This window comes from Sorex araneus, chromosome 4 (genome assembly GCF_027595985.1).
Source record: "Sorex araneus isolate mSorAra2 chromosome 4, mSorAra2.pri, whole genome shotgun sequence".
Taxonomy (NCBI): Eukaryota; Metazoa; Chordata; class Mammalia; order Eulipotyphla; family Soricidae; genus Sorex; species Sorex araneus.
In genome coordinates, this window is record NC_073305.1 from 184,962,186 (window position 1) to 184,986,297 (window position 24,112).

Genomic DNA, 24,112 nt, shown 5'->3' on the forward strand with positions numbered 1-24,112 from the left:
GGGATACCCAGTGGGTAACCGTTGGATCCCTGCTCTGATGGGTCTCGGGAGAGTTGCAGGCTGACTCCATTCTCTGTGGCGTCCCGGTCTCAGGATGCCATCTGGCTTGGCCTGGCACTTCCTGGAGGGAGTCGGGTCTCGCCCAGCTCTGCCTGCTTGCTTATCTGTGTTCGTGTTTCTTGAGCGGCCCTGGTCACGTGGAATTCCCTCTGCACTCTGCTTTCGCTGCTTCCTGTAGATTTAGTTCTGTCAAATGTCAATTTATCCCAGGGTATTTTTCTTTTCATTTCTTTGTTGACATCTTCATTGGCTGGTGGTTGTTCCTAGAGCGTTGTTTAATTTCTGGGTGTGTGTGCATGCGCGTGCGATTTTTCTAGTTGACTTTCTGTAAGTGATTCGGTTTCAGACCACTGTGGGCTGGGAGAAAATAAATCGATGTGATTTATTTCCTCCAACTGGTTCGAGTCTCTCTGGGGCCGTCTGCTCCGTGTCCTCTGCAGCCACGTTCCTCTCCACGCCCCCGCCGTGGTCAGTCCAGGGCTGGGTTGGGTGTCCAGGGTCCGCCTGCGGCTGTCGCTCCAGACCTTTGGGCCAGCTAATATTTGCTTTGTGGGGCTCAGCGCCGCTGCAGGGTTCCTTTTGCCTCCACAGCTGTGACAGGCTCTCACGGGTTGGCCCTTTGTCCTTACGCAACATGCCTCGGATTAATTGGGTTGGGGCCACACCCGGCGGTGCTCCGGGCTCACTCTTGGGGGCTGCTCACCCTCCTGCCACTTTCCCTTTCCAGGCCCTCTGTGTCTTTTGCCCCCAGAGCATCTTGCCCGCTGTGACAGTGTCCCCCAGTCTGAGGCCGGGGCTCACCTGCCTCTTCTCAGCCACGGTTGTGGCCCTGGATTTCTTTGGCAGCCTCATCATGGGCCTGTTTTTTTTTTGAGTGGGCCTCCCCCTGGTCCTGGTGGCTACTCCCAGCTTTGTGCTCCGGGCCGTGTCCTGGTGGGCCATGTGGTGCAGGGGGTCCAACCTGGGCCTCAGCCCCCGGGAGGTCTTCGCTCTGGGCTCAGCCCTGGTTTCCCTTCCCTTTCGCCCCTGCGTGCTTTTGGAGCAGGTCCCTGAGTCCGGTTGTGGATCAAGTTCTGGTCCCCGCGTGTCTCTGCCCCCTGTCCTGTGTCCTCGCCTTCAGTTCTCTGTGCACTTGGGTTTGTATCTGTCTCTACTCTGTTTTTGGCTTTATGTTTGCCAGGAGCTCACGTGTGACGCCCTGTGTGTAGCATAATTGATTCTACGTTGATAGCAACTTGATTTAGAACTCATTTTAAGACTCTATTGTTGTTTTTATTATTGGTTTTGGGGCCACACCCAGCAGTGCTCAGGGCTTATTCCTTCCTCTGCACCCAGGGACCTAGCGGGGTACAGGGGACCATATGGGGACCATATCAAACCCAGGTCAACTGCATCCACAGCAGGCGCCCCGCCCACTAGGCTATCTTTCCAGCCACTAAACTCTGCATTTTCTCTTCCCCACCAAATTTGGTATCTTTTTTTTTTCTTTTTTGATTTCCCATCCCCCCTCTGGCCTTATGGGAAAAACATTGTAGACTTTCCGAATTCTTTAGGTACTGTTGTTACATCTGAGATACTATTGTTACATTTGTTTTAAGCCTCAGGCTTTGTATGTGGCTGGTCACTAACTTCCTTGTGGATTGATTGACTTTTTATTTTTGTTTTGGGGCCACCACCAATTGTGCTCAGGGCTGCCCCTGGCTCTGTTCCCCGCAGGGCTGATGCTTGTTGGTGGGGGGGTGGAGGGGGCCTGGAATGGGGTTCACTGTGTCTACGGCTGGGCCTTCCGGTTCTCCCAACCCGTGTGGGGGCTTTTCCCAGTGAAAGTTTCTCTTCCTCTGCCTGCTGGTTTGTTCCTAGTTACAATGGCCCCTTGCAGAGGTCAAGGCCAGGTTGGTAGCCGCTTCCCCTCCGCCCAGGTGGCCTTGCTGGGGGCCACTCGCACCTTGGTGGCTTCTGTTCTGCCTGTGTCTTGCCCTGGCCTTCAGGTTTCTGCCGAGGATTGGCTCCATGTGGCACGGGCGGGGGTTCTGCCGGGGGGGTCCCCTGTGTCCATCTTCAGTTGGCAAGTGCCCCCGGAGGCTCCTGGGCTCCGTCTGTCTCTGGGGTGGGGGGAAGCAGCCCCTCTGGGGGCGGTGGGCGCTGGCTTGACCGGAGCGTGGTGTGGCCCCCATGGGCATGTGGTGAGCCCACACCTGGCGCTGACCCTTTTCAACCATGTGACACCTTTGTCGGGAGCTGGGCAAGGCCGAGGGCTCTGTGCCCCCCCCCCCCCCCGTGCCCCCGAGATCCGCCTGGCCAGCCTCTGCCCCTCAGGGCTCAAGACCCGGGTGGGATCAGGGCCCCGTCCTCCGCCCTGTCGCGTCTGTCACTCTGTGTTCCATGTCCATCTGGAGCAGTGACCCACGGTGACATGGGCGACTCGGGCCCCAAGACTCTGGTCCCAAGGTCGCAGCCCTGTTGGCGCGGCCCCTATCAGCAGGTCCAGGCCAGAGCCTCACCTTTGCCCACGGTGGGAGGGTGCGCCCAAGACACCCAGTGCAGTGCCAGCCCCTCTGCCCTCTCCCCGCCTCTCCCACCTCCCCTTCCCCCGCCTCTCCCCCCTCCCCCCGACATTTGGGGGTGTGGTCCTCACACTGGGCCACTCGGTCCTCCGGTTTCTCCGAGGGTCCTCCGTGTCCCCGTGTTTCGTGCTGCCCCTCCCCCTCCCCCCGCCCCCCCCCCCACCGCCGCCGCCCGCCGCATGGGCCGTTTGCTGCCCCGCCCGGCCTGCAGGCCTGACCCCTGTCCCCGCAGGCTGGCGCCCATGCGCCTCTACTCACTGTCCAAGCGCCACTTCGTGCTGGTCTTCGTCGTCTTCTTCGTCTGCTTCGGCCTGACGGTCTTCGTGGGCATCAGAGGTGAGTGGGGCGCAGTGGGGGAGGGGCCATGGGTCATTTCCGGTCCTGAGCCGGCCACGCCCCGGGGCCTCTTCTCCTGAGAGTGGGGCAAGGCCCCCGGGGTTCCCGGGTGGGGCATGGCTTTTGAGGTGGCCATGTGAGGAGCCTGAGGGACCGGAGGTGAGTGCCTCGTGGTCCGGATGGCCCAGTGTGTCTATGAGACCCCCTGGGAGGGACACGCGCCATAGACGCCGACACACATGGAGCTGCCCGTGGGGCCCCTTGGTCCACACACGCCCCCCTCCCCGGCCACAGCCAGCTCATCCCAGCCCCTCAGGGTGAAGATGGGGCTGGGGTTCTGTCCACACGCCGGCGCCCCGGACACCCCGTCTCAATGCTCAGGGCCCTGGCTGCTCCCCCCACAGGCCCGGCGGTGGCCACCTCGGGGCCGGCACAGTGGGAGAGACCGTCCTGGGGGTGGACGGGCTGGGCTGGCTCGCTGGGCCCTGGGCATGCGGCACCCTGTCCCTGCGCGGGCCGAGCCGGAGGGGACAGTGTCCGGCACCTCATAGCAACGAGCCGCAGGACATCTGGTCAGGGCTGGCTCCAGCGGTGCGGCCGGCGCCCGCCTGAGTCTGAGTGTGGCCCGTGTCCTGGCCCTCGGCCTCGCCTGGCTTGCCTGTCAGGGCCTGTCGGGGCCGGCAGCCTGCTGAGTCCACAGGGAACCTTCCAGAACTCTTGGAAATTGCATTTAACCTGACACCCCGGCAGGCAAGCCGGGCAGAGACGCATGGGGAGACCCTAGGGTGAGGCCGGGGACTGGTGTCAGAGGTCGCAGGCCTCAGGAGGCAGGGCTGGTCCTCACGCGGCGGGGGAGGAGGATGTGGCACCAGCCGCCTTCGCCCTGCCCTGCCCCCATGGCCCCCCTGCATGGCGAGTTCAGGAGCCAGCTCTGCGGGACACCAGCCCCCACCCTCCGCATTTCCGCTCACCCCTCAGACGCCCACCTGGTCTGTCCCGTGCCGCAGGCCGGGCCCCTCTCAGTGGGGAAATCCTGCCTGGGGGGTCCTGAGCGGGACTCCCGAGCCAGACTCCCCTTGGGGCAGGCCTCTGGGGCCCAGGAAGTTGGGTGTGGAGGCCTCATGCGAAGTGTGCATCTGCACGCCTCTGAGTGTGTATGTCTGTGAGTGTGTGCGCATCTGCAAGTGTGTGCACGTCTGCGTGTGTGTGTGCATGTGCGAGTGTGCGTGCATGTTGCGAATGTGTGTGCATTGTCTGTGTGTATGTGCATTATCTGTGACTGTGTGTGTGTCTGCATGTTGTCTGTGCATGCGTGCATTGTCTGAGTGTGCCTGTACGTTGTCTGCGGGTATGTGTGAGTTGTCTGAGTGTGTTTCTGCACCTGGGAGTGTGTGTGCATGTGTGCGAGTGTGCATTGTCTTGAGTATGTGTGCATTGTCTTGTGTGTGCGTTGTCTGCAAGTGTGTGTGCGTTGTCTGCAAGTGTGGATGTTCACATGTGCAAGTACGTGTGTGTGCATCTGTGAGTGTGCATGTGCATTGAGTGTACGTTGTCTGTGAGTGCGTGTGTGTGTGTTGTCTTGAGTGTGTGTGTGTGTGCGTTGTCTTGAGTGAGTGTGTGCGTTGTCTGTGTCTGTGTGTGTGTTTTGGGGCCACCCCACAGTGCTGCTCCAGTGCCAGTGTTGGGGTTGCTCTTGGCAGCGCTGGGGGCCGGGCAGGTTGACCTGGGGCTGCTGCAGGGGGCCTGGTGCTGGCGCCCAACCTTCATCTGCCTCACCTGCACGAGGTACCTCTGTGCCCATTTCCCGTGTAGACTCCTTGGGCAGCGACCATGCAGTGCCCCCTGTGGATCCCTAGGTGGTGCCCTGTGGGGTGCCCTGTGTGAATCCCCGGCTGGGGCTGGCGCCCTGTGGGGTGCCCTGTGTGTTGCGGGCGTGTAGGGCAGACAGCTCCGCCCTCCCAGCACCTGGTGACCCCGTCTCCCTGTCCTCTCTCCTGCTGCAGGGCCCAAAGTGATCCAGACGTCCGCAGCCAACTTCTCGCTAAACTACAGCAAGAAGGTGAGCCTGGGCCGAGGGTGGCTGCCGGGCGGGGCGTGGGGGCCGGTGTCTGCCGCTGCAGTTTGCACAAGGCAGGAGGAGGCCCGAGCCCTGGCACAGTGAGGTGGGCGCTGGCCTTGTCTGCGGCCTGGCCGGGTTGACCCTCAGCGGCGTGTGGGCTGGGCAGGAGGTCAGGGGGTCTCTCTAACGCGGCACGTTTCTGCAGCAGCTGAAGCCGATCCGGATCCTGTCGAACCCTCTGTCCACGTACAACCAGCAGCTGTGGCTCACGTGCACGGTGCAGCTGGCTCAGTCGAAAGGTGGGCGCCCGCTCCCCCCCCCGAGGGTCTCGCAGGCCGCTGGGCGGAAGGGAGTCATTCTCCATGGGCACATGGGTCCCTGACGTGTCCTGGGGCCCTGCACAGCCCGCGGAGTCCGGACTCTCCCGCTGGGCCCTTGGCACTGGCGGGAGCTGGGACAAGGGCTCTGCTGCCCAGGACACTCGGAGTGTCTGGGGACTTGGGGGCATTTTGGCTGTCACAGCTGGGGGCAGCGGGGCTGGAGGCTGGGATGCTGCTGAGTCTCCCAGGTGCCAGGACTGTCCCTGGCTGAGTGACGCGGATGCAGATGGCCAGGCCCAGGGATGGGGCAGCCGCCCGGGTGCCGGGGGCCTGGACCGTGCAGGCCGTCCTCTGCCGCCTGAGCTCTGGGAGGGGCCGGCGGTGCCCGAGAGGGGCCCCCTGGGTGGGGCCTTGCAGAGCCGAGGTAAATCGGGCCTCTGTGCTTCCGAGTGTCGAGAGCAGCCTGGCGTGGGTACGAGGTTTGAGCATCCTTTCGGGAGGGGGTGGGGTTGAATGTCCTCTTTATGCTGTTCAGTCTCTGGCATATTTTCAAAGAATGATCAGAAAAATAGCAGAGTCCAGAGTCAGGAGAAAGCTGTTCTGATCTCGGCATAAAGTTAAAGTAATGTTTTATCCGGGGGATTGAGAAATCAGGCGCCAGCTCTGGCCCTTTGTGGACAGAGACCCCGGGAGGTGAGGGGGGTCCCGGGCCTCACGCGAACAGAGACCCCGGGAGGCGAGGGGGGCCCCGGGCTTCACTCGAGCAGAGACCCCGGGAGGTGAGGGGGGTCCTGGGCCTCACGCGAACAGAGACCCCGGGAAGCGAGGGGGGCCCCGGGCTTCACTCGAGCAGAGACCCCGGGAGGTGAGGGGGGTCCCGGGCCTCACGCGAACAGAGACCCCGGGAGGCGAGGGGGGCCCCGGGCTTCACTCGAGCAGAGACCCCGGGAGGTGAGGGGGGTCCCAGGCCTCATGTGAACAGAGACCCCGGGAGGTGAGGGGGGTCCCGGGCTTCACTCGAGCAGAGACCCTGGGAGGTGAGGGGGGCCCGGGCTTCGCTCGAGCAGAGACCCCGGGAGGTGAGGGGGGTCCAGCAGGGCGGGGGCACAGGGCAGCGCTGACCCTCTCGCCCTGCCACAGAGACGTCCATTCAGACCAGCTTCCCCATGACCGTGAAGGTGGACGGGGTCGCCAAGGATGGGACCATCATGTTCATCCACAACAAAGTCCACAATCGAACGAGGACCCTCACCTGTGCGGAGGTGAGGGCGGGGCTGGGGGCCCTGCCGGGAGGCCTGTGCTCCCCCTGGGCTGCGCACAGTCCGGTGCCAGGTCTTTGGGTAGGAAAAAAGCAGAGTCATGCAGAGACGGGATAAAAAAACTCACTAGATGCTGTGCCCAGGTCCCCGAGAAAGACTCCACTCACACACCTGCATGCACACATGTACACACACGCACACACATGCACACAAGCACACACATGCACACATGTATACACACACGTGCACATATGCACACACATACACTATGCACACACATGCACACATGAACACATGCACGCACACATGCATGGACACATGCACACACTCATGCACATACACGCATGCACACATGTATACACACATGCGCACACATACACGATGCACATACATGCACGCACACATGCATGGATACATGCACATGCATGTGTGCACACATGCACATACATGCATGCACACATACATATGCACACACATACACGCACACACATACACACATATGCATACACATGCACGAACACTTGCAAACATGCACACACATGCACGCACACATGCACGCACACAGGTCTGTTTATTGTTGGTGCAGTGCGCTGGGACCGCACATTTGTTAGTGCACTCATGCTGTTGCCCATGGCAGGGGCCACCTGTGTGCCTGGCATTGCTGCCTCCCACCCTCCAGGGGGCTGGTGGACACAGGCGGTGGACACTTGCTCTGGCTACAGTCCTTCTCGATGACTGGAGGGGGTGTCGGGGAGGGGGGTACTCTGCCTTTGAAACGGGAGCGTCCTGTGCACGGGGTTCGTTCCTGGGCCCCCCGGCTGCCGTGGCACACCCTGTCTCCTGTGTGTTGGCAGAAGTGCGCGGAGATCATCGTGGCCCACCTGGGCTACCTGAACTACACCCAGTACACAGTGGTCGTGGGCTTCGAGCACCTGAAGCTCCCCATCAAGGAGATGAACTTCACGGTGAGTGGCCCCGTGCCGCCGTGGGGAGGGGGCTCTGCCCGTCCCCGCTGGAGTGAGACAAGGCATGGACGTCGGGTGCTGCCGTCTGCGCAAGACTGGCGGTGTGGAAGCGATCAGAAAATCGCGTTTGGTTAGGTCCAGGGATGCTGGACAGGCTTCGAGCCACGCCGCAGTGGACAGAGCAGAGACCCTGTCAGGGCTCCCAGGGCAGGGTGGGGGGCAGCCGCTGCCCAGGCTGCGTGCAGAGAGAACCCCGAGGTCTCCCGTCTCATCTCGTGAGGGTCTCGCATCCTGGTGTTGAGTTGCAGCTGGGCGCTGTGGCCCCTCAGGTCTCCTGTGTATGGAATAGCTGCCTCCTAAAGCTACCAAGAGAGGGTGCCAGGGGCGCCCTCACCAGCCGAACCACGCCACCCTGGGCCGGGCCCCGTGCAGTGGCCAGCGTTCTCAGCTCCTGGGCCTCAGCGGGCGGGCGGGACAGCCCAGAGAGTCGCAGGAGCAGTGTTCCCTGCCCACTCCCCACGCCCAGGAGACTCCCGCCACTCCGTGCCCCATGGGAGAGTGGCATGCTCAGAGCTTTTGACACAGCTTCCTAAGTACCTTCCTCGCGGCTGCCCTCCCGGCCAGCGTCTGGGAAACGCTCTCTGCAGAAAGGCTTGCGGTCACGAGCTGTAGTCCACTGGCTTCTCTCAGCTCCTGTCCCCTTTGCCAGAGGAGTCAGTCGACGACGCCTCTGAGGTGCTTCTCCCAGAGTTCTTCCTGCGTTTTCCTCTGTTTGTGGTGTGGATTGGGCTCGAGGCTCGACTCCGCTTTGCGTGAACGCCTGGGCATGGTGAGAGGTTTGGCCCCAGCTTCACGCTGCCACTCGGGGCTGTCCCATGTCCTGAGCTCCGTTGGTTGAAGCGACTTGGTTTGCTCCGTTTCGTGTGCCCAGCTCTGTCCGAGTTGGAGCCTTGTCTCTGCGCCCTCAGTCCTCGTCCGTTGGTCTGCATCTGTCCTCATTCCGCTGCCGCGCCAACTGTCCTCACTCCGGGTGTGAGTCGGGAATGCCACACTTCCCGTCTTCTCTCGGAATCACTTTGGCTGTTCAGGGAACTTCCCATCTTTCTTCTCTCGGGATCGCGTTGGCTGTTCGGGGAGTTTAATGACTGACAGAGAGTTCAGTAGTGTCTGGTCTGAGACTTTTAAGAATTCCATTGGCATTTTGGCGAGAGTGCATTGGGTCTGTGCAGTGCTCTGGGTTGGATGGTCGTTTTGACAGTGTTAGTGCTTCCAGCCTGTTGCAGGGAATGTTTTGCCTCTCTCTGTTCTTCTCTTCTATCTGAGGGGGGAGTCTTTCACCCCTTCATTGATTCCTAGGGACTCGAGGCTTTTGGACACTTTGAATTTCTGCTTTTCTTAATTACTGTTTCATTGCACCTCTGTGACCTGCGGGTCTGTTATCACACTTCCCGTGCAAGCCTTACCCAGGGAGCCCCTTCTCTCCGCCAGCGTCTCAAGGGCCCCCTCTTTCCCCCACAATTTAAGTTAAGTTTGAACCCCCTGTTCTGCTGCCTTGGGCCACTTGTCATTCCCTTTCTGTGTGTCTTTGTATTCGGTGCAGGACAGTTCAGGAGGTGGTGACGCCCGTGCACAGAGATGAATAAGGTTAAACTTAGGCATTTCCACAGCTTGTCCATCATTAAGTTGATAACACAAAAGTTTTAAACCATGTCTTTCTTTTGCAGGTATATAAACTAAAAGATTAATAGGTAAATGATTCTGTGCTAATACATTTGCACCTGCCTGTGGTACAGTAGCCTTGCTTGCTGGACTATCGCTCTGGCCCTGATGCAACTTGTTTTATTTATTTTTCTTGTGTTTGGGCCACACCTGGCGATGCTCAGGGGTTCCTCCTGGCTTTCTGCTCGGGAATTCCTCCTGGCGGTGCTCAGGGACCATATGGATGCCGAGAATTGAACCCGTCCCGCTGTGCCGTATGGCTCTGGCTCCCATGAAACAAATAGGTTTTATTTAAAGAAATTAGCGAAATGTGAGCAGGACAGAGAGGAAGGTGTGTGTGTCTGAGAGAGAACACCGGCTTCTCCAGGGTGGGAGAGCCTCAGCGAGTTGTTCTGTTTGTGTCTGACACTCCACCGTTCTTTTCCGTCCCGTTTGTCAGATCTGCTGTGAATTTTATAAGGTTTCCTCCGAGTGTCAGCCCCATATGTGGGGTTGCCGCTCTTGTATTCTGTCTCCTGTCACTCTGAGCATGTGTGTCCTGGAGTCTTTCTCTTCAGGCTGTTTTCTCTGGGGCTTCCCTCTGCTCTCCTGCCTGGACCCCGCACTCCTCAGCACTGGGTGATTTTTTAAAAAAAAAAAATTTATTGAATCACTGAGCTAGGTCCTTACAGAGCTGTTCATGATTGGATTTCAGTCTTACAGTGTTGCAACACCCATCCTCTCCCGGTGTATTTCCCAGCACTAGAGTCGCCAGGTTCCCATCACCCCCGACCCCCACCCACTGTCTGCCTCTGTGCAGCCAATTTCTTCTCTCCCTGTCTGTCTGTCTCTCCTTTTGAGCATTGTGGTTTGCAGTGTTGATACTGAAAGGTTATCAAGAATATCCCGTTACCTATTTTCGGCCCTCAGATCCTGTCCAGCGTGCTCATTCCCAGCTGTTACTGTCCTACCCGCCTCTTCTCTCTCTCACCTGCCCTCAGCCCCACACACACTTGTGCTTAGTTCCAGCCTCTGATTCTTTGACTTGCCGCTCACAGAAGTCGCCTTCCTGCCCCTCAGGGGCCCCAGGACCCCTCTGGGCCCCCCGAAGCTCTCTGGTCTGCTGTTCATTTCCCTCAGACTCCCCCACCTTCTGTCGCCTCCTAGCCTCACCCTGGTGCCCCCCGACCTCTCGGGCCGCCTGGCTGCCTAGGCCTTCAGCTGAGTGCTCTCTTTCCCCCTCCGCCACCAGCCCTGCGCTTCTGGGGTCGTTGTCTCGGCCAGTGTTTCTTGAGCTCCTGACGCCCTCGCCGCGCCCTCTCAGAGCCCTCGGGAGGTGCGGGGCTGGCCGCACCGCGCTTCTCCGGTGTCCGCCTGCCCAGGGGCACCTGCTGGCCCCTGAGCAGCTCCCTCAGACGCCTGCGGTCTTCTCCCAGTGACAGGACAGTCCAGTGAGCCGGGCACGGCCAGCAGCAGGCGGTCACGGCCCCAGGCGTGGGCGCTGCCCTGAGGCTGAGCAAGTGGCAGAGGGTCTGAGATGCGGGCGATCGGGCGGTCAGGGTGGAGCCGCTGGCCTCAGCGGGAAGGGCAGGGGGCCCTGGCCGTCGGCGGGAGGGTGGCCCGCCCTGCAGGGCCTGTCGGGTCTCGGCTGGCTCTGAGATGGGAAAGTCACATGCCTGTTCCGTCCCGGCCCGATTCCTCAGACTCACCTTCCTGCCCGCCTTGCAAAGGGAAGCCTGCTCGGAACGTGTGGGGAAGTCAGCTGAGGGGGCCCTGACTGCCTCTCCCCTCCCCCCTCACCTCTGCCCACGCCTCATCACCTTTCCCCCTCACCTCTCCCCCATCACCTTCCTCCTTCACCTCTCCTCCTCCTCACCTCTCCTCCCTCACCTCTCCCCCCTCATCACCTTCCTCCTTCACCTCTCCTCCTCCTCACCTCTTCCCCCTCACCTCTCCCCCTCACCTCTCCCCCCTCATCACCTTCCTCCTTCACCTCTCCTCCTCCTCACCTCTCCCCCCTCACCTCTCCCTCCTCCTCTCCTCTCTTCATCTCTCCCTCCCCCTTCTTATCACCTCTCCCCCTCACCTCTCCTCCTCCTCACCTCTCTCTCTTCCTCATCTCTTCTCCTCACCTTTCCCCCTCACCTCTCCCCCTCACTTCTCCCCCTCTCATCACTTCTCCCACTTCACCTCTCCTCCTCCTTCATCTCTACCCTCCTCACCTCTTCCACCTCTTGCCTCTCCCCCATTCCCTCTCCCCTCCTCACCTTTCTTTCCCCTCACCTCTCCCTCCTCACCTCTCCCCTTCATCACCTCTCCCCTCTCGCCTCTCCCCCCTCACCTCTCCTGCTCTCCCCCCAGTGGAAGACCTACGACCCGGCCTTCTCGCAGCTGGAGATCTGGTTCCGCTTCGTCTTCGTGGTGCTCACCTTCACGGTCACTGTGAGTCACTCTCCGCCCTGTGCTGGCCGCTCCCGGGGGCCTGACTCAGCCTGGCCACGGCCTGGGAGGGAGCCACGGAGAGCGTCCGTGGGGCCAGGGCCAGCAGCCCCCGGAGAGGGAACAGCAGCCCCGGGAGAGAGAACGGCAGCCCCGGGAGAGGGACGGCAGCCCCGGGAGAGGGAACAGCAGCCCAGGGAACAGCAGCCCTGGGAGAGGGAACAGCAGCCCCGGGAGAGGGAACGGCAGCCCCGGGAGAGGGACGGCAGCCCTGGGAGAGGGAACAGCAGCCCTGGGAGAGGGATGGCAGCCCCAGGAGAGGGAACGGCAGCCCCGGGAGAGGGACGGCAGCCCTGGGAGAGGGAACAGCAGCCCAGGGAACAGCAGCCCTGGGAGAGGGAACAGCAGCCCCGGGAGAGGGAACGGCAGCCCCGGGAGAGGGACGGCAGCCCTGGGAGAGGGAACAGCAGCCCTGGGAGAGGGACGGCAGCCCGGGGAGAGGGAACGGCAGCCCCGGGAGAGGGAACGGCAGCCCCGGGAGAGGGAACGGCAGCCCCGGGAGAGGGAACGGCAGCCCCAGGAGAGGGAACCGCAGCCCCGGGAGAGGGAACGGCAGCCCCGGGAGAGGGACGGCAGCCCCCGGAGGTGACCCTGCCGCGCCCTGACCCCCGGCCGCCCCCTCAGTGCCTGTTCGCGCACTCTCTGCGCAAGTTCTCCATGCGGGACTGGGGCATCGAGCAGAAGTGGACGGCCATCCTGCTGCCCCTGCTGCTGCTCTACAACGGTACGTGCCGCGCAGCTGTGGGCCCCGTCCCCTCCGTGAGGGCCTGTCCCATGACCCCGTGTGTGACCATGTCTCCGTGTGTGACTGTGTCCCCGTGTGTGACCATGTCCCCGTGTGTGACTGTGTCCCCGCATGTGACCGTGTGCCCGTGTGTGACCATGTCCCCGTGTGTGACCATGTCCCCATGTGTGACCGTGTCCCCGTGTGTGACCATGTCCCCATGTGTGACTGTGTCCCTGCGTGTGACCGTGTCCTTAAGTGTGACTGTGTCCCCGCGTGTGACCGTGTGCCCGCGTGTGACCATGTCCCCGTGTGTGACCATGTCCCCATGTGTGACTGTGTCCCTGCGTGTGACCGTGTCCTTAAGTGTGACTGTGTCCCCGCGTGTGACCGTGTCCCGGGGGTGGGAGCCCCCACACGCGTGTGCAGCTGTCTGGGGCTGTGCTGTGTCCCCTCCGCCCGGCCAGGCGGCCCGTCGGGGGGTGGGTGCAGGCCTGGGGGACGGGCGCCCGCCTCACTCGCCCCCGCCCCGCAGACCCCTTCTTCCCGCTCTCCTTCCTGGTCAACAGCTGGTTCCCAGGGATGCTGGACGACCTGTTCCAGTCTGTCTTCCTCTGCGCGCTGCTGCTCTTCTGGCTGTGCGTGTACCACGGGATCCGGGTGCAGGTGAGTGGAGGCCACCCCACCTGCCCGCCCACCCGCCCCGCCCCTGCCCTGCCAGGCCCTGCCCCGCCCCTGCCCGCAGAGGGCCAGCGCCCGCCCGCCCACCCCACCCCACCCTGCCCGCAGAGGGCCAGTGCCCTCCTGCCCTGCCCCGCCCTGCCCTGCCCTCAGAGGGCCAGCACCCACCCACCCTGCCCCGCCCCTGTCCTGCCCTTGTCCGCAGAGGGCCAGTACCTGCCCGCCAGCCCTGCTCAGCCCCTGGCCCCTACCCTGCCCCTGCCCGCAGAGGGCCAGCACCCGCCCCGCCCCACCCCGCCCTGCCCCTGCCCGCAGAAGGCCAGCACCCACCCGCCCTGCCCCACCCCTGCCCTGCCCACAGAGGGCCAGAGCCTGGCCCGCCCCCATCCTGCCCTGCCCAGCGCCCACCCTGCCTGCAGAGGGCCAGTGCCCGCCTGCCCCTGCCCTGCCCAGTGCCCGCCCACCCCCACCCTGCCTCCAGAGGGCCAGCATCTGCCTGCCCCACTCCCGCCCTGCCCGCAGAGGGCCAATGCCTGCCCGCTGCATCCCTGCCCAGCACCCAGCCCGCACCCGCCCTGCCTGGCCAGCTCCCCTGCCTCCACCTCCCCCACCCCCGCAAAGGGGCCCAGAGTCCCGCATCCCCACACAGCCCTGCAGAGGGGCCCAGAGCCCTGCCCCCCTAGGGCCCAGAGTCCACCCCCCCAGCCCTGCCTCCCCCAGCCCTGCGCCCCTCCCCCGGGACCAGAGCCGCCCTCAGCTGTTCGTTCTCTTGGCCCTAGGGGGAGAGGAAGTGTCTGACTTTCTACTTGCCCAAGTTCTTCATTGTGGGGCTGCTGTGGCTGGCCTCGGTCACGCTGGGCATCTGGCAGACGTGAGCACTTTCTCCTTTTCCTGTCGCGCTGGGGCCACGCCCGGGCTGGGGCGGGGGCAGCTGCAGCCTGGACAGGACGGGGACGGGCGGGGCAGGGCACAGGTCAGCCCGGTAATGGTCAGGGTGGTCAGGGGCGGGAATGTCCGGGCCATGTGAGGCCCAGTCCAGTCCCGAGGGAAGCAATGGCGCCCTGTCCCTCCCCTCTGAGCCACACTGGCTGGGCAAGCTCCTGCTCCCCCTCCCCTCCCCTCCCCTCCCTCCTCCCCCTGCTCCCTCCTCCCCTTCCTTCCCTCCTCCCTCCTTCCTCTTCCCTTCTCCCCTTCCTTCCCTCCCTCCCTCCCTCCCTCCCTCCCTCTTTCCCTTCTCCCATTCTTTCCGTCCTCTCTTCCTCACTCCTCCCTCCCTCCCTCCCTCTTTCCCTTCTCCCATTCTTTCCGTCCTCTCTTCCTCACTCCTCCCTCCCTCCTTCCCTCCCTCCAACCTCCTTCCCTTCATTCCTCCCTTCTTGTATTTCCTCCCTTCTCCTTCCCTCCCTCCCGTCCCCCCTTCACTGTCCCCGTGGCCTTCCACACACTTCCCAGGGTCTCTGTTGACGCTGTCCTTCTGTCCACGGCTCCCTGAGGGTCTCCTGGTACAGCCGGTGCCCACGTGTGTGGCTGCATGTGCTCCTCTCCCTGTCTCAGAGCTATAGGCGTGTGCAGGAGGCCTCTGGGTGCGCACAGAAGCCGTGTTCGCCCTGCAGCTCTGGGTGCTGTGAGGGGTCAGGAGCAGCCAGCACCCGTGGCCTCTCCCCAGCAAACACGGTGTCTTTGCCATCACGCTGTGGGGGGTCAGCAGACGGCTTGCCTTAGTGAGGGTTTGGCTTTGTTGGGGGCCACATCCGGCAGTGCTCAGAAGTTAACCCTGGTTCTGCACTCAGAAGCCGCAGCTGGGTACAATATGGGGTGCTGGGGATCAAACCCGGGTCGCCTGCCTGCGTGCAAGGCAAGTGCCCCGCCCGCTGTTCTGTCTCCCCAGCCCGCCGTGGTAGGTTTTAAGATAAGCAGAGGTGGGGATGTTTTGGAAAGTCAGCACTTACTCGCCCTTGGGTTGTGTTCTGTCCTAGAGTCAATGAGCTGCATGACCCGATGTACCAGTACCGAGTCGACACGGGAAACTTTCAGGTATGGCAGGGCCAGGCTGGAGAGAACCAGCATCCACTCACCGCCTTGGGGGCGGGGAGGGCCTGTTCCACCCTCCCTGGCGGTCCGCAGCACTGCCCAGGAGCCCCGAGCACTGCGCCAGGAGTGGCCCTTGAACTGAGCCACCAGACAAAAGCCACGAGATGACGAAGCCCGAGGATGTTTTATTGTTTTGCTTTTTGGGTCACACCCTGCGATGCACAGGGGTCACTCCTGGCTCTGCACTCAGGAATTACCCCTGGCGGTGCTCAGGGGACCATATGGGATGCTGGGAATTGAACCCGGGTCAGCTGTGTGCAAGGCAAACGCCCTACCCACTGTGCTGTCGCTCCAGCCCCCCGAGGCTGTTTTAAAAAGTGTTTTGTGGGGCTGGAGCAGCGGGACAGGGCCCTTGCCTGCACGCGGCTGACCGGGTTCTGGGAGCCCCGTAAGGTCCCTGAGGGCAGAGCCAGGAGTGAGCCCTGAGCATCTCTGGGTGGCCGACCCCAGGGAACCCAGACAAAGAAGGACCGTCGAGGGTCGTGGGAATGGACACGTGTCCTGAGGCAGAGCCACTTGGAAACGTGGCGCTGTGCCCCACTCCCAGCCCGTTTGCTGGGCGGCCAGAGCTCAGGCCGGGCCCAGGCTGGAGTCCCAGCCGTCCTGCCACGGGCTGGGACAGGCCAGTATTATCTGTGCTGGGAGCTCGGCCCCTGGGGGTCCCCAAGCAGGGCGCGCTCGCCTGGCCCCGGGTGCCGCCGCCTCCCTTGGGCGTCTGCAGAGCTGCCTGGTAAGGGGGCAGGGGCAGACTCTTCCCCTGGGAGAGGTGCATGCTGCTATACCCCCGCCTGTGTAGAGACTCCCCGCTCCTGCTTGGGACCATGACCTCTGCCCTCTGACCTGGCGGGAAGCAGGGCCCCGGTGCATCTCTATCCTTCCTTCCATCTGTAGCGCTTGTGTATCTGTGGGTGGGGGGGTCAGTCTGCACCAGGCAGAGACCAGCTGTGGAGGAGGCGGGCACCCCTACGGCGCGGGGCCCCTTGGCCACCAGGCTCTGGGCTGTGCCCCGTGTGGGACCCTGCCAGCAGGGCTGGGGGGGCTCAGTCACCCGCCCAGGGGCTTCCTGCAGAGGCTGGTGCCAGACTGGGCCATGGCTCCTGCCCCCGGGTGCTCTTGTCTGTCGCCGTGTCCCCGAGCAGGAGCGTGACCGATGGGGCCAGACAGCAGCTCTGCGTGCCGGACCCCGGGTGGACCCTCGGCACCACACGGTCCCCCGAGTTCTCGGGCGTGCCCCACGGCAAACAAGAACGAGTGTGGCCACATGGGCCAACTCGGAACTCACGGTCACTAGGTGACGTCCAGTTCTCCAGCTCACAGCTGGGGACCGAGGCCCGGGAATTGAGGTTCTAGAACCTTCTTCTTTGATCTGTCCCACCACCTTCCAAAGCAGGCGGGCAGTGGCCGGCACCCGAGGCGCAGCACGGGCCGGGGGCCCCACTGGGGTCCAGCCCCTCTGAGAAACGCTCCTGGGGAGCACTCTCTGCCTCAGCGGGAGCACTGTGCTGCTTCTCTGGGCTGTGCCCTGGGGGTCTCGGGCCCTGCAGCTGGCATGGGGGACGCAGCTGCCCTGCTGACCCATACGCCCACCTCCTCTTAGGGGATGAAGATCTTCTTCATGGTGGTGGCGGCAGTGTACGTGCTGTACCTCCTGTTCCTGATCGTCCGTGCCTGTTCCGAGCTGCGTCACATGCCTTACGTCGGTGAGCGCCCCCGATGCCCTCTGCAGCGACCCCACTGGGGTGGGGGCAAGAGGCTGGGCTCCACTGGATGGGGGCCGGTTCGTCCCTGTCACTAGCCTCAGCTGGGCCAGCGCTACGGGTGGCCTGCGGCAGGCGGGGTGGGGGGGCTGGACAGGCCAGTATGACTGTCAGAGCTGTGTGGATCCTTCCAGAACCACCGCTGAGTCTGAGTGGTGGAGGGGCCAGCTGGGGACCTTCCTGAGCCCTGGGACAGCACCTCTGGGTCAGGCAGAGAGAGGTTTGGGTGGGAGAGACGGTACAGCCAGGAAGGTGCTTCCTGTACACAGCCCAGGCTCAGTCCCAGTCCCCCGTATGGCCCGTGAGCAGCGGCAGGAAGATTCCTGAGTGTAGCCCCAGGTGGCGCCAGGTGTGGCCCCCGAACAAAATCAGAGGCTCCGAGCTCAGAGAGGACCAGGCTTTTGGGGTCTGGTTTTTAAAGATCTCTCTGATGAGCTTTCCAAGGAGACTTTAATACAGTTTATCTATTTCCTTTCCAGATCTCAGGTTAAAATTTTTGACTGCGCTGACTTTCGTGGTGCTCGTCATTAGGTGAGAGAACTCTGTTTCTCTACAGGAGCGGCGCTGCCGTTCTCTCCCGGCCAGGTTCATTCTAGGGTGCTCAGCAGTCATATTCCGGAGTGTGGGCCAGGACTCCCGTAGCGTCCTGAGGGGAGGCAGGTGTGCGCGCTCACCAGAGCTTCTTAATGCCCTCGCCACATAGTGGCCCAGACACCAGACACAGTGGCCACTGCCGAGGATGGGACAAATGAGATCCAAATGAGATCTGGGATCCCAGGGATCCCAGAGCCCAAGACAGTGACAGCTGTTCTGTTTGGACTCAGTTGGAGTGGCACATACAAAGACCTGTGGCAAAGGAGGAGGTGAGGCAGGCAGGAGTGCCCTGTGCAGGGCCAGCAGACACCTGAGAGAGACTCACACTCGACACCTGAGAGACTCACTCTCAGACTCCTGAGAGAGACTCACACTCGACACCTGAGAGACTCACAATCAGACACCTGAGAGAGACTCACACTCAGACTCCTAAAAGAGATTCACACTCTACACCTGAGAGAGACTCGCACTCGACACCTGAGAGACTCACTCTCAGATTCCTGAGAGAGACTCACACTCGACACCTGAGAGAGACTTACACTTAACACCTGAGAGAGACTCGCACTTGACACCTGAGAGAGATTCACACTTGACACCTGAGAGAGACTCACACTTGACACCTGAGAGAGACTTGCACTTGACACCTGAGAGACTCACTCTCAGACTCCTGAGAGAGATTCACACGACACCTGAGAGAGACTCACACTCGGACACCTGAGAGAGACTCGCACTTGACACCTGAGAGAGACTCACACTCGGACTCCTGAGAGAGACTCACACTCGACACCTGAGAGAGACTCACTCTCAGACTCCTGAGAGAGACTCACACTCAACACTTGAGAGACTCACTCTCAGACTCCTGAGAGAGACTCACACTCGACACCTGAGAGAGACTCACACTCGACACCTGAGAGAGATTCACACTCGACACCTGAGAGAGACTCACACTTGACACCTGAGAGAGACTCACACTTGACACCTGAGAGAGACTCACACTTGACACCTGAAAGAGACTCGCACTCGATACCTGAGAGAGACTCGCACTCGACACCTGAGAAAGACACTCGGACTCCTGAGAGAGACTCGCACTCGACACCTGAGAGAGACTCACACTCGGACACCTGAGAGAGACTCGCACTTGACACCTGAGAGAGACTCGCACTTGACACCTGAGAGAGACTCACACTCGGACTCCTGAGAGAGACTTACACTCAACACCTGAGAGAGACTCACACTCGGACACCTGAGAGAGACTCACACTCGGACACCTGAGAGAGACTCACACTTGGACTCCTGAGAGAGACTTACACTCAACACCTGAGAGAGACTCACACTCAGACTCCTGAGAGACTCACACTTGGCACCTGAGAGACTCACCCTTGGACACCTGAGAATCATACCCTTGGCACTGAGGATATGGGTCTGAGGGACATACTTGGGTCTGAGGGACACGTCGGGTTTTGTTGTCAGGAAGAGAAGCCTTCGGTGGCTCTGTGCTGGGAGGTGAAGGGTCTATTGTGTTTTTTCTCACTCTCCCTGGGACAGTGATGGGGAACACTGTGTAGGTGCTGGCCTGGCCGGTGTTTGGGTCAGGGACGAGCAGCATGGCCCTGAGCCCTCCATTTCCAGTGTCCACACCGGCCGGTGCTTTATCACTGGGCTCTGAGCCCAAGAGCACCGTTGGATGTGAGAGAAGCTCTTTCCTCAGGCTCCAGTAGAAGTGGGTTTGCCTGGGTGACAGGAGAGAGAAAAGGGACGGGACCGGCTGAAGCCCCAGTTCCAGTCATTAGGTGGTGGTCAGGGCTAGTGGACTCACTCAGAGGCCTCCCCCCAGTCAGGCGGGTGTGGGGCCAGCTATGCAGGGGTGAGTGGGCATGAGGGTTCTTGGGCCAAGCGCCCGCTGTCCTGAACCAGCCCATTTCCATCTGTTTATTGTGTTCCTTCCCAGCATCGTCATCCTGTATTTGCGGTTCGGAGCACAAGTGCTACAGGACAATTTTGTAGCTGAGCTGTCGACAAACTACCAGAATTATATCCTTTAGGCTGGCAGTGCCGGCGCCGTGGTGCCCTCGGTGGAATCACGGGCAGTAGGTGCGAGCCATGGCCGGCTCACACTCTGGGGGGTCTCTGCTCTCTGGCTGGGGGGTGGCACATGCCCCTGTAGGGCGATAGCTTGCACTGGGTGAAGCTCCCCAACTCAGCTACTGGGTGGCGACACCCAGGTTCAAGCCCCAGAACCCAGCATCGGGGCTGGCGCCGGAGGACAGTGAGCTGGCGCTGCCTTGCACACAGCTGGCTCAGGATGTCCCCCGAGCCCCGCCAGGAGGACGTCCTGAGCACCACTGGGTGTGGCCCCAAACCAGAAACCAGCCCAGAGCCCCAGCATCTACAGTGGCTGCCGTGACTCTGCCCCCCTATTTCCTTCCTTCGGGGTAACCTGGGGACTCTCATTCTGACCGATGCCCCAACCTGATTCTCCTTGCGTAGCTCCAAGGAGTGGGCACGGGGCTGACCCATGGCTTTCCCCGGCCTTGTCCATCTTCACCTCAGTGCGGCGTGAGGGACCCCAGAGCCTAGCCCAGGGCAGGAAGAGCGGCCGGCGGCTCGCCTGAGGCTGGCTTCCCCCCTGCTGTCTGCACGGGGCCTTCTGGGCCTCTCCATGGGCCTTGGTCACGACACGGTCACACCTTCGGCCGTCCCAGGACAGGGGACTGCGGGCTGGGCAGCCCCTGGCAGAGGAAGGGCTCCCCGGGCTTGGAGGGGCAGCCACTCGCGGAGCAGACGCTCGTTTCCTTGACAGCTGTCACCCGCTGAGTTCTTGTCCTTCTATGGCCTGTTGAACTTTTACCTCTACACTCTGGCCTTCGTGTACTCGCCGTCCAGGAATGCCCTGTACGGTAAGCGGCTCTGGAGAGCGGCCTGGGTGTCCCGGCTCGCCCGTGTCCTCGTGCGACCAGCAGAGGGGGCTGTGGGGGGGAGGGTGGCATTTCCCTGGAGGGCCCTGAGTCCTGGTTGGAAGCTGCTGTTAGAGCAGAGGCAGAGCCGCTCCGTAGCAGCCTTAGCGCTGAGGGCTCTGGAAGCTCCCCCGTGGGGCCCCGGGCTTTGCTCTCTGAGTCGTGGGCACGTCTGAGGAAGACCCCGCTGCTCCGCCTAGCAGACGAGGCGTGGACTCCGCGACTCTGAGGCGGCCGGGGGTGGGGGGCCGGGGTTCATGCCCACTGCCCGCCCCGATGGGGCTCTCGTTGGCCACAGAGTCGCAGCTGAAGGACAACCCCGCCTTCTCCATGCTCAACGACTCGGACGACGACGTCATCTACGGGTGAGTCCAGCGTGCCCGTGTCGCCAGCCTCCCTCGGCAGGGGCTGCAGGGAGGGCGGGAGCGGGGCGCCCGAGAGGCGCCGGCTACAGCATCCGCTGCCCCTTGCTCCCAGGAGCGACTACGAGGAGATGCCGCTGCAGAACGGCCAGGCCATCCGGGCGCAGTACCGGGAGGAGTCGGACAGCGACTGAGCCCGCGCCCGCGGCCGGACGCTTGCCTGTTCGCCCCGCCGTGAAGGGGAAAGCAGCTGCCACCGCAGGGACGCAGGGCCCGGCTTCTTTCTGGAGTGGGAGTGGGAGGAGCGGCGCCAGCCCGCGCGGAGACGTTGCGGTTGCCAGCGTCGGGTCTCGGCACAGAGAACTCGCACACCCTCCCTTTCATGAACGGACTGATTCCACGGCGGCGCGCCCGCCTTCAGGAGGCCCCGCCTGGCAGCTGTGCCGGCCCGCGCCCCCGCCCGCTGTCCCCCGGCCCCGGGTCAGCCCAGTCCTCTCCGGAGCCAGCCTGGGAGGCCACCGCACAACTGGGCCTTCCCGAGCCTGGGGGGACGCCAGCTCGTGGAAGCCCTGCGGGGTCCCGGCTGCTGCCTCGACGGGGAGGGGGTCTCCACTACAGTCCAGCAAACAAACCCCCCCACCCTGGGACAACTTTCTTTTCTAATGGACACTAACCAGAGGACTGCCAGAGCCCCCCGTGGGAACGGTCCTGCGAGACTGGCCAGCGGTCCGGCCGGGAGTGCCGGCTCTGGTGGTGGCCACAGAGCTTTGACTCCTGTCCCCATTCACGGATGCCCCGCCCCCACCTTCGGCCGTGCCCAGATGGGGCGTGGACAGCTTTGCTATGCCGCAGGGCCCTGCCTGTCCGATGCACCAGCTCTGGCTTCCACGCGCCACCCGGCTGTTCCCCGTAGGCAGTTCTGGACCTTAGCGAGCTTCCGGGGGGCGCTGGCCTTGCCCGCTGCTGACCCTAGCTCGACCCCGGAGCAGAGCCTCCGGAGATGATGCAATCTGGGTTCCCGTCGTCTTACTTTAAACTCTCCAGAAGGAATCTTTAATGTAGATTCCGTCTCTGTTTGTTTTCAAAGCCTTGTAAATACGAATGAATGGAAACAAGTGTATTATTGAAAGAGTAAGTCACGTTTACATGGACTTTACATTTGCAATGGTAAAAATTACTCTTTCGTTAATTCTGTGTACTCAAAGTTATTTAAAAATCTTCCTTACCGAGTTTTACAACTTCTATTAAGAGTAGCTATAAATAACTTTATGTAAATTAACGAATACTTGTGCTGATTAATGTATTCTTATATGCACTAGAGTTTAGAAGATCTAATCATTATTATATAATTGTCCATGATTGGAATGCTGTTATCAGAAAATGTAAAATATTTGAAGCATTTAGCCAAATGCATTAGAATTTTTAAAAAATGTCTTTGTTTTACAGTGTAATTATAAACTATGACCGATAATCACATTCTCTGAGTCTTCAGAGAATCAGGTTGCTGAGATGAAAACCATGGTAGTATTTATTTAGTTTTCTTTTTAACTGTTGGAAACAAGATTATAAAAAGAAGTCCTTACCAGAAGCTGAGCGGGTCTTCACTAAATCACACATCTGCCGTTTCCCTTTCCTGGCCTCGTGTGGCACAATGTCGTATGCCTCCTGTAAAACTGGGAAGTGGGTAATATTTGCATGTCACGTGTGCTATGGGTATTAGGTTAAAACACGGAAGACTGCCGGAAAGTTTAGATAGGAGCAATCCAGTTGCTTTTGTTCTCCCTTGAACCCACACCCCCTTTGTTGATTCTCAAGAGTTTTGCAGACTTAGACAAAAGGCTGACTTGAGTTCTTTCATGGGTCCGGCCTGAATAACGTCTTTGGGATAATGTTTTCATACTGGAAGATGACCAGGTGCTTTATCAGCCCCTAGGGCTAACAGGCTGCTTGATTTATTATTAAATCATTTCCGAGGGGAAGTGGTGCCGTCTCCTCTCGGGCCCGATCTGAAAGGCTCGGGCAGGGGACAAAGAAGCTGTATTCATGGTTTGAAGGTTCCTTACAGAATTCTAGATTGCAATAAAGTTTCTATTACCCAGGCCCCTGGGCTCGCGGAGTGCATGAGCGCGTCCTTGAGGGGCCAGTGTCTGAGGTGGGTCTGAGCGACAGCTCTGGCACGAGGCTTGAAATGCTAAAGAAAATGTCGATACTGTGAGGGTGTCAGAAACCAGTTGCCTTAGAGGTCAGACTTTGGGGGTTAAAAAGTCTTCCCAGCCGAAGGGGATCGCATTATCCTAGGACATCCTGTTACTGTTTGAAGTTTTAAGTATGCTGGTAACTATTTGACCACACTCTGAAACACAGGATTTTCTGCTACTAAAAACTGCCTTTTTACAGAAATACTGCAAATAAATTGTAAAGTGAATCTCTCGGCTAGGTCCCAGGAGAGCTGCCTGTCGGGGCTTGGCGTCTGGGCGCAGTGCACAGGCCCGGGCTCGGGACGGGCTTGCTCCCGAGACTGCCTTGCTGTACATGTCAATAAATTTTTAATCACCGATCCTGATGTATGCACCTTGCTTTGTTGGCGCTTTGCACATGGAGTTGCTTCGGCATGAGCTCTGTGAGGAAAGGGCTGCGGGGTGAGCGCAGGACCACCCAGCCATGCGCCTGCACACACAGACGAGGCTCCTGACTCAGGAACGTCTCGCCCGTGGGCCTGGGACTGTGGCTGCATCCCAGGCTCATGTCCCAGAGCCACCGCAGAACAGCAGAGGGGCCCAGGTGGGGGCTCCGGCTAACCCAGCGTGCCCACCCCATCCTGCCTGAGACCCCGTGGGAACCCGGCGTGTCCACCTCCTGTCCTGCCCGAGACCCCACGGGAACCCGGTGTGCCCACCCCCTGTCCTGCCTGAGACCCCACGGGAACCCAGCGTGCCCACCCCCTGTCCTGCCCGAGACCCCTCGGGAACCCAGCGTGCCCACCCCCTGTCCTGCCCGAGACCCCTCGGGAACCCAGCGTGCCCACCCCCTGTCCTGCCCGAGACCCCTCGGGAACCCAGCGTGCCCACCCCCTGTCCTGTCCGAGACCCCTCGGGAACCCAGCGTGCCCACCCCCTGTCCTGCCCAAGACCCCACGGGAACCCGGCGTGCCCACCCCGTCCTGCCCAGGCAAGGAAATGAACCGACTCC

The 24,112-nt window shown here is 61.3% G+C and overlaps 1 protein-coding gene across 4 annotated transcripts in view; it reads left to right on the forward strand.

Moving 5' to 3' along the window:
• Positions 1-23,480, forward strand: part of TMEM181 (transmembrane protein 181) — a 36,919-nt gene extending 13,439 nt beyond the window's left edge. For 2 of the 4 annotated variants that reach the window (XM_055135563.1, XM_055135564.1), the window contains exons 2-17: positions 2,857-2,960; positions 4,964-5,019; positions 5,225-5,318; positions 6,480-6,601; positions 7,453-7,563; positions 11,623-11,703; positions 12,385-12,484; positions 13,020-13,150; positions 13,945-14,036; positions 15,142-15,199; positions 16,854-16,956; positions 17,493-17,544; positions 19,556-19,638; positions 20,415-20,504; positions 20,860-20,926; positions 21,039-23,480. In XM_055135563.1, coding sequence (XP_054991538.1) covers positions 2,857-2,960; positions 4,964-5,019; positions 5,225-5,318; positions 6,480-6,601; positions 7,453-7,563; positions 11,623-11,703; positions 12,385-12,484; positions 13,020-13,150; positions 13,945-14,036; positions 15,142-15,199; positions 16,854-16,956; positions 17,493-17,544; positions 19,556-19,638; positions 20,415-20,504; positions 20,860-20,926; positions 21,039-21,117 — 1,423 coding nt within the window. In that variant the 3' untranslated portion in view covers positions 21,118-23,480. The remainder of the gene's footprint in view (positions 1-2,856; positions 2,961-4,963; positions 5,020-5,224; positions 5,319-6,479; positions 6,602-7,452; positions 7,564-11,622; positions 11,704-12,384; positions 12,485-13,019; positions 13,151-13,944; positions 14,037-15,141; positions 15,200-16,853; positions 16,957-17,492; positions 17,545-19,555; positions 19,639-20,414; positions 20,505-20,859; positions 20,927-21,038) is intronic. The other 2 variants (XM_004600776.2, XM_055135566.1) reach the window with 1 other exon arrangement.
• The last annotated feature ends 632 nt before the right edge of the window (positions 23,481-24,112 follow it).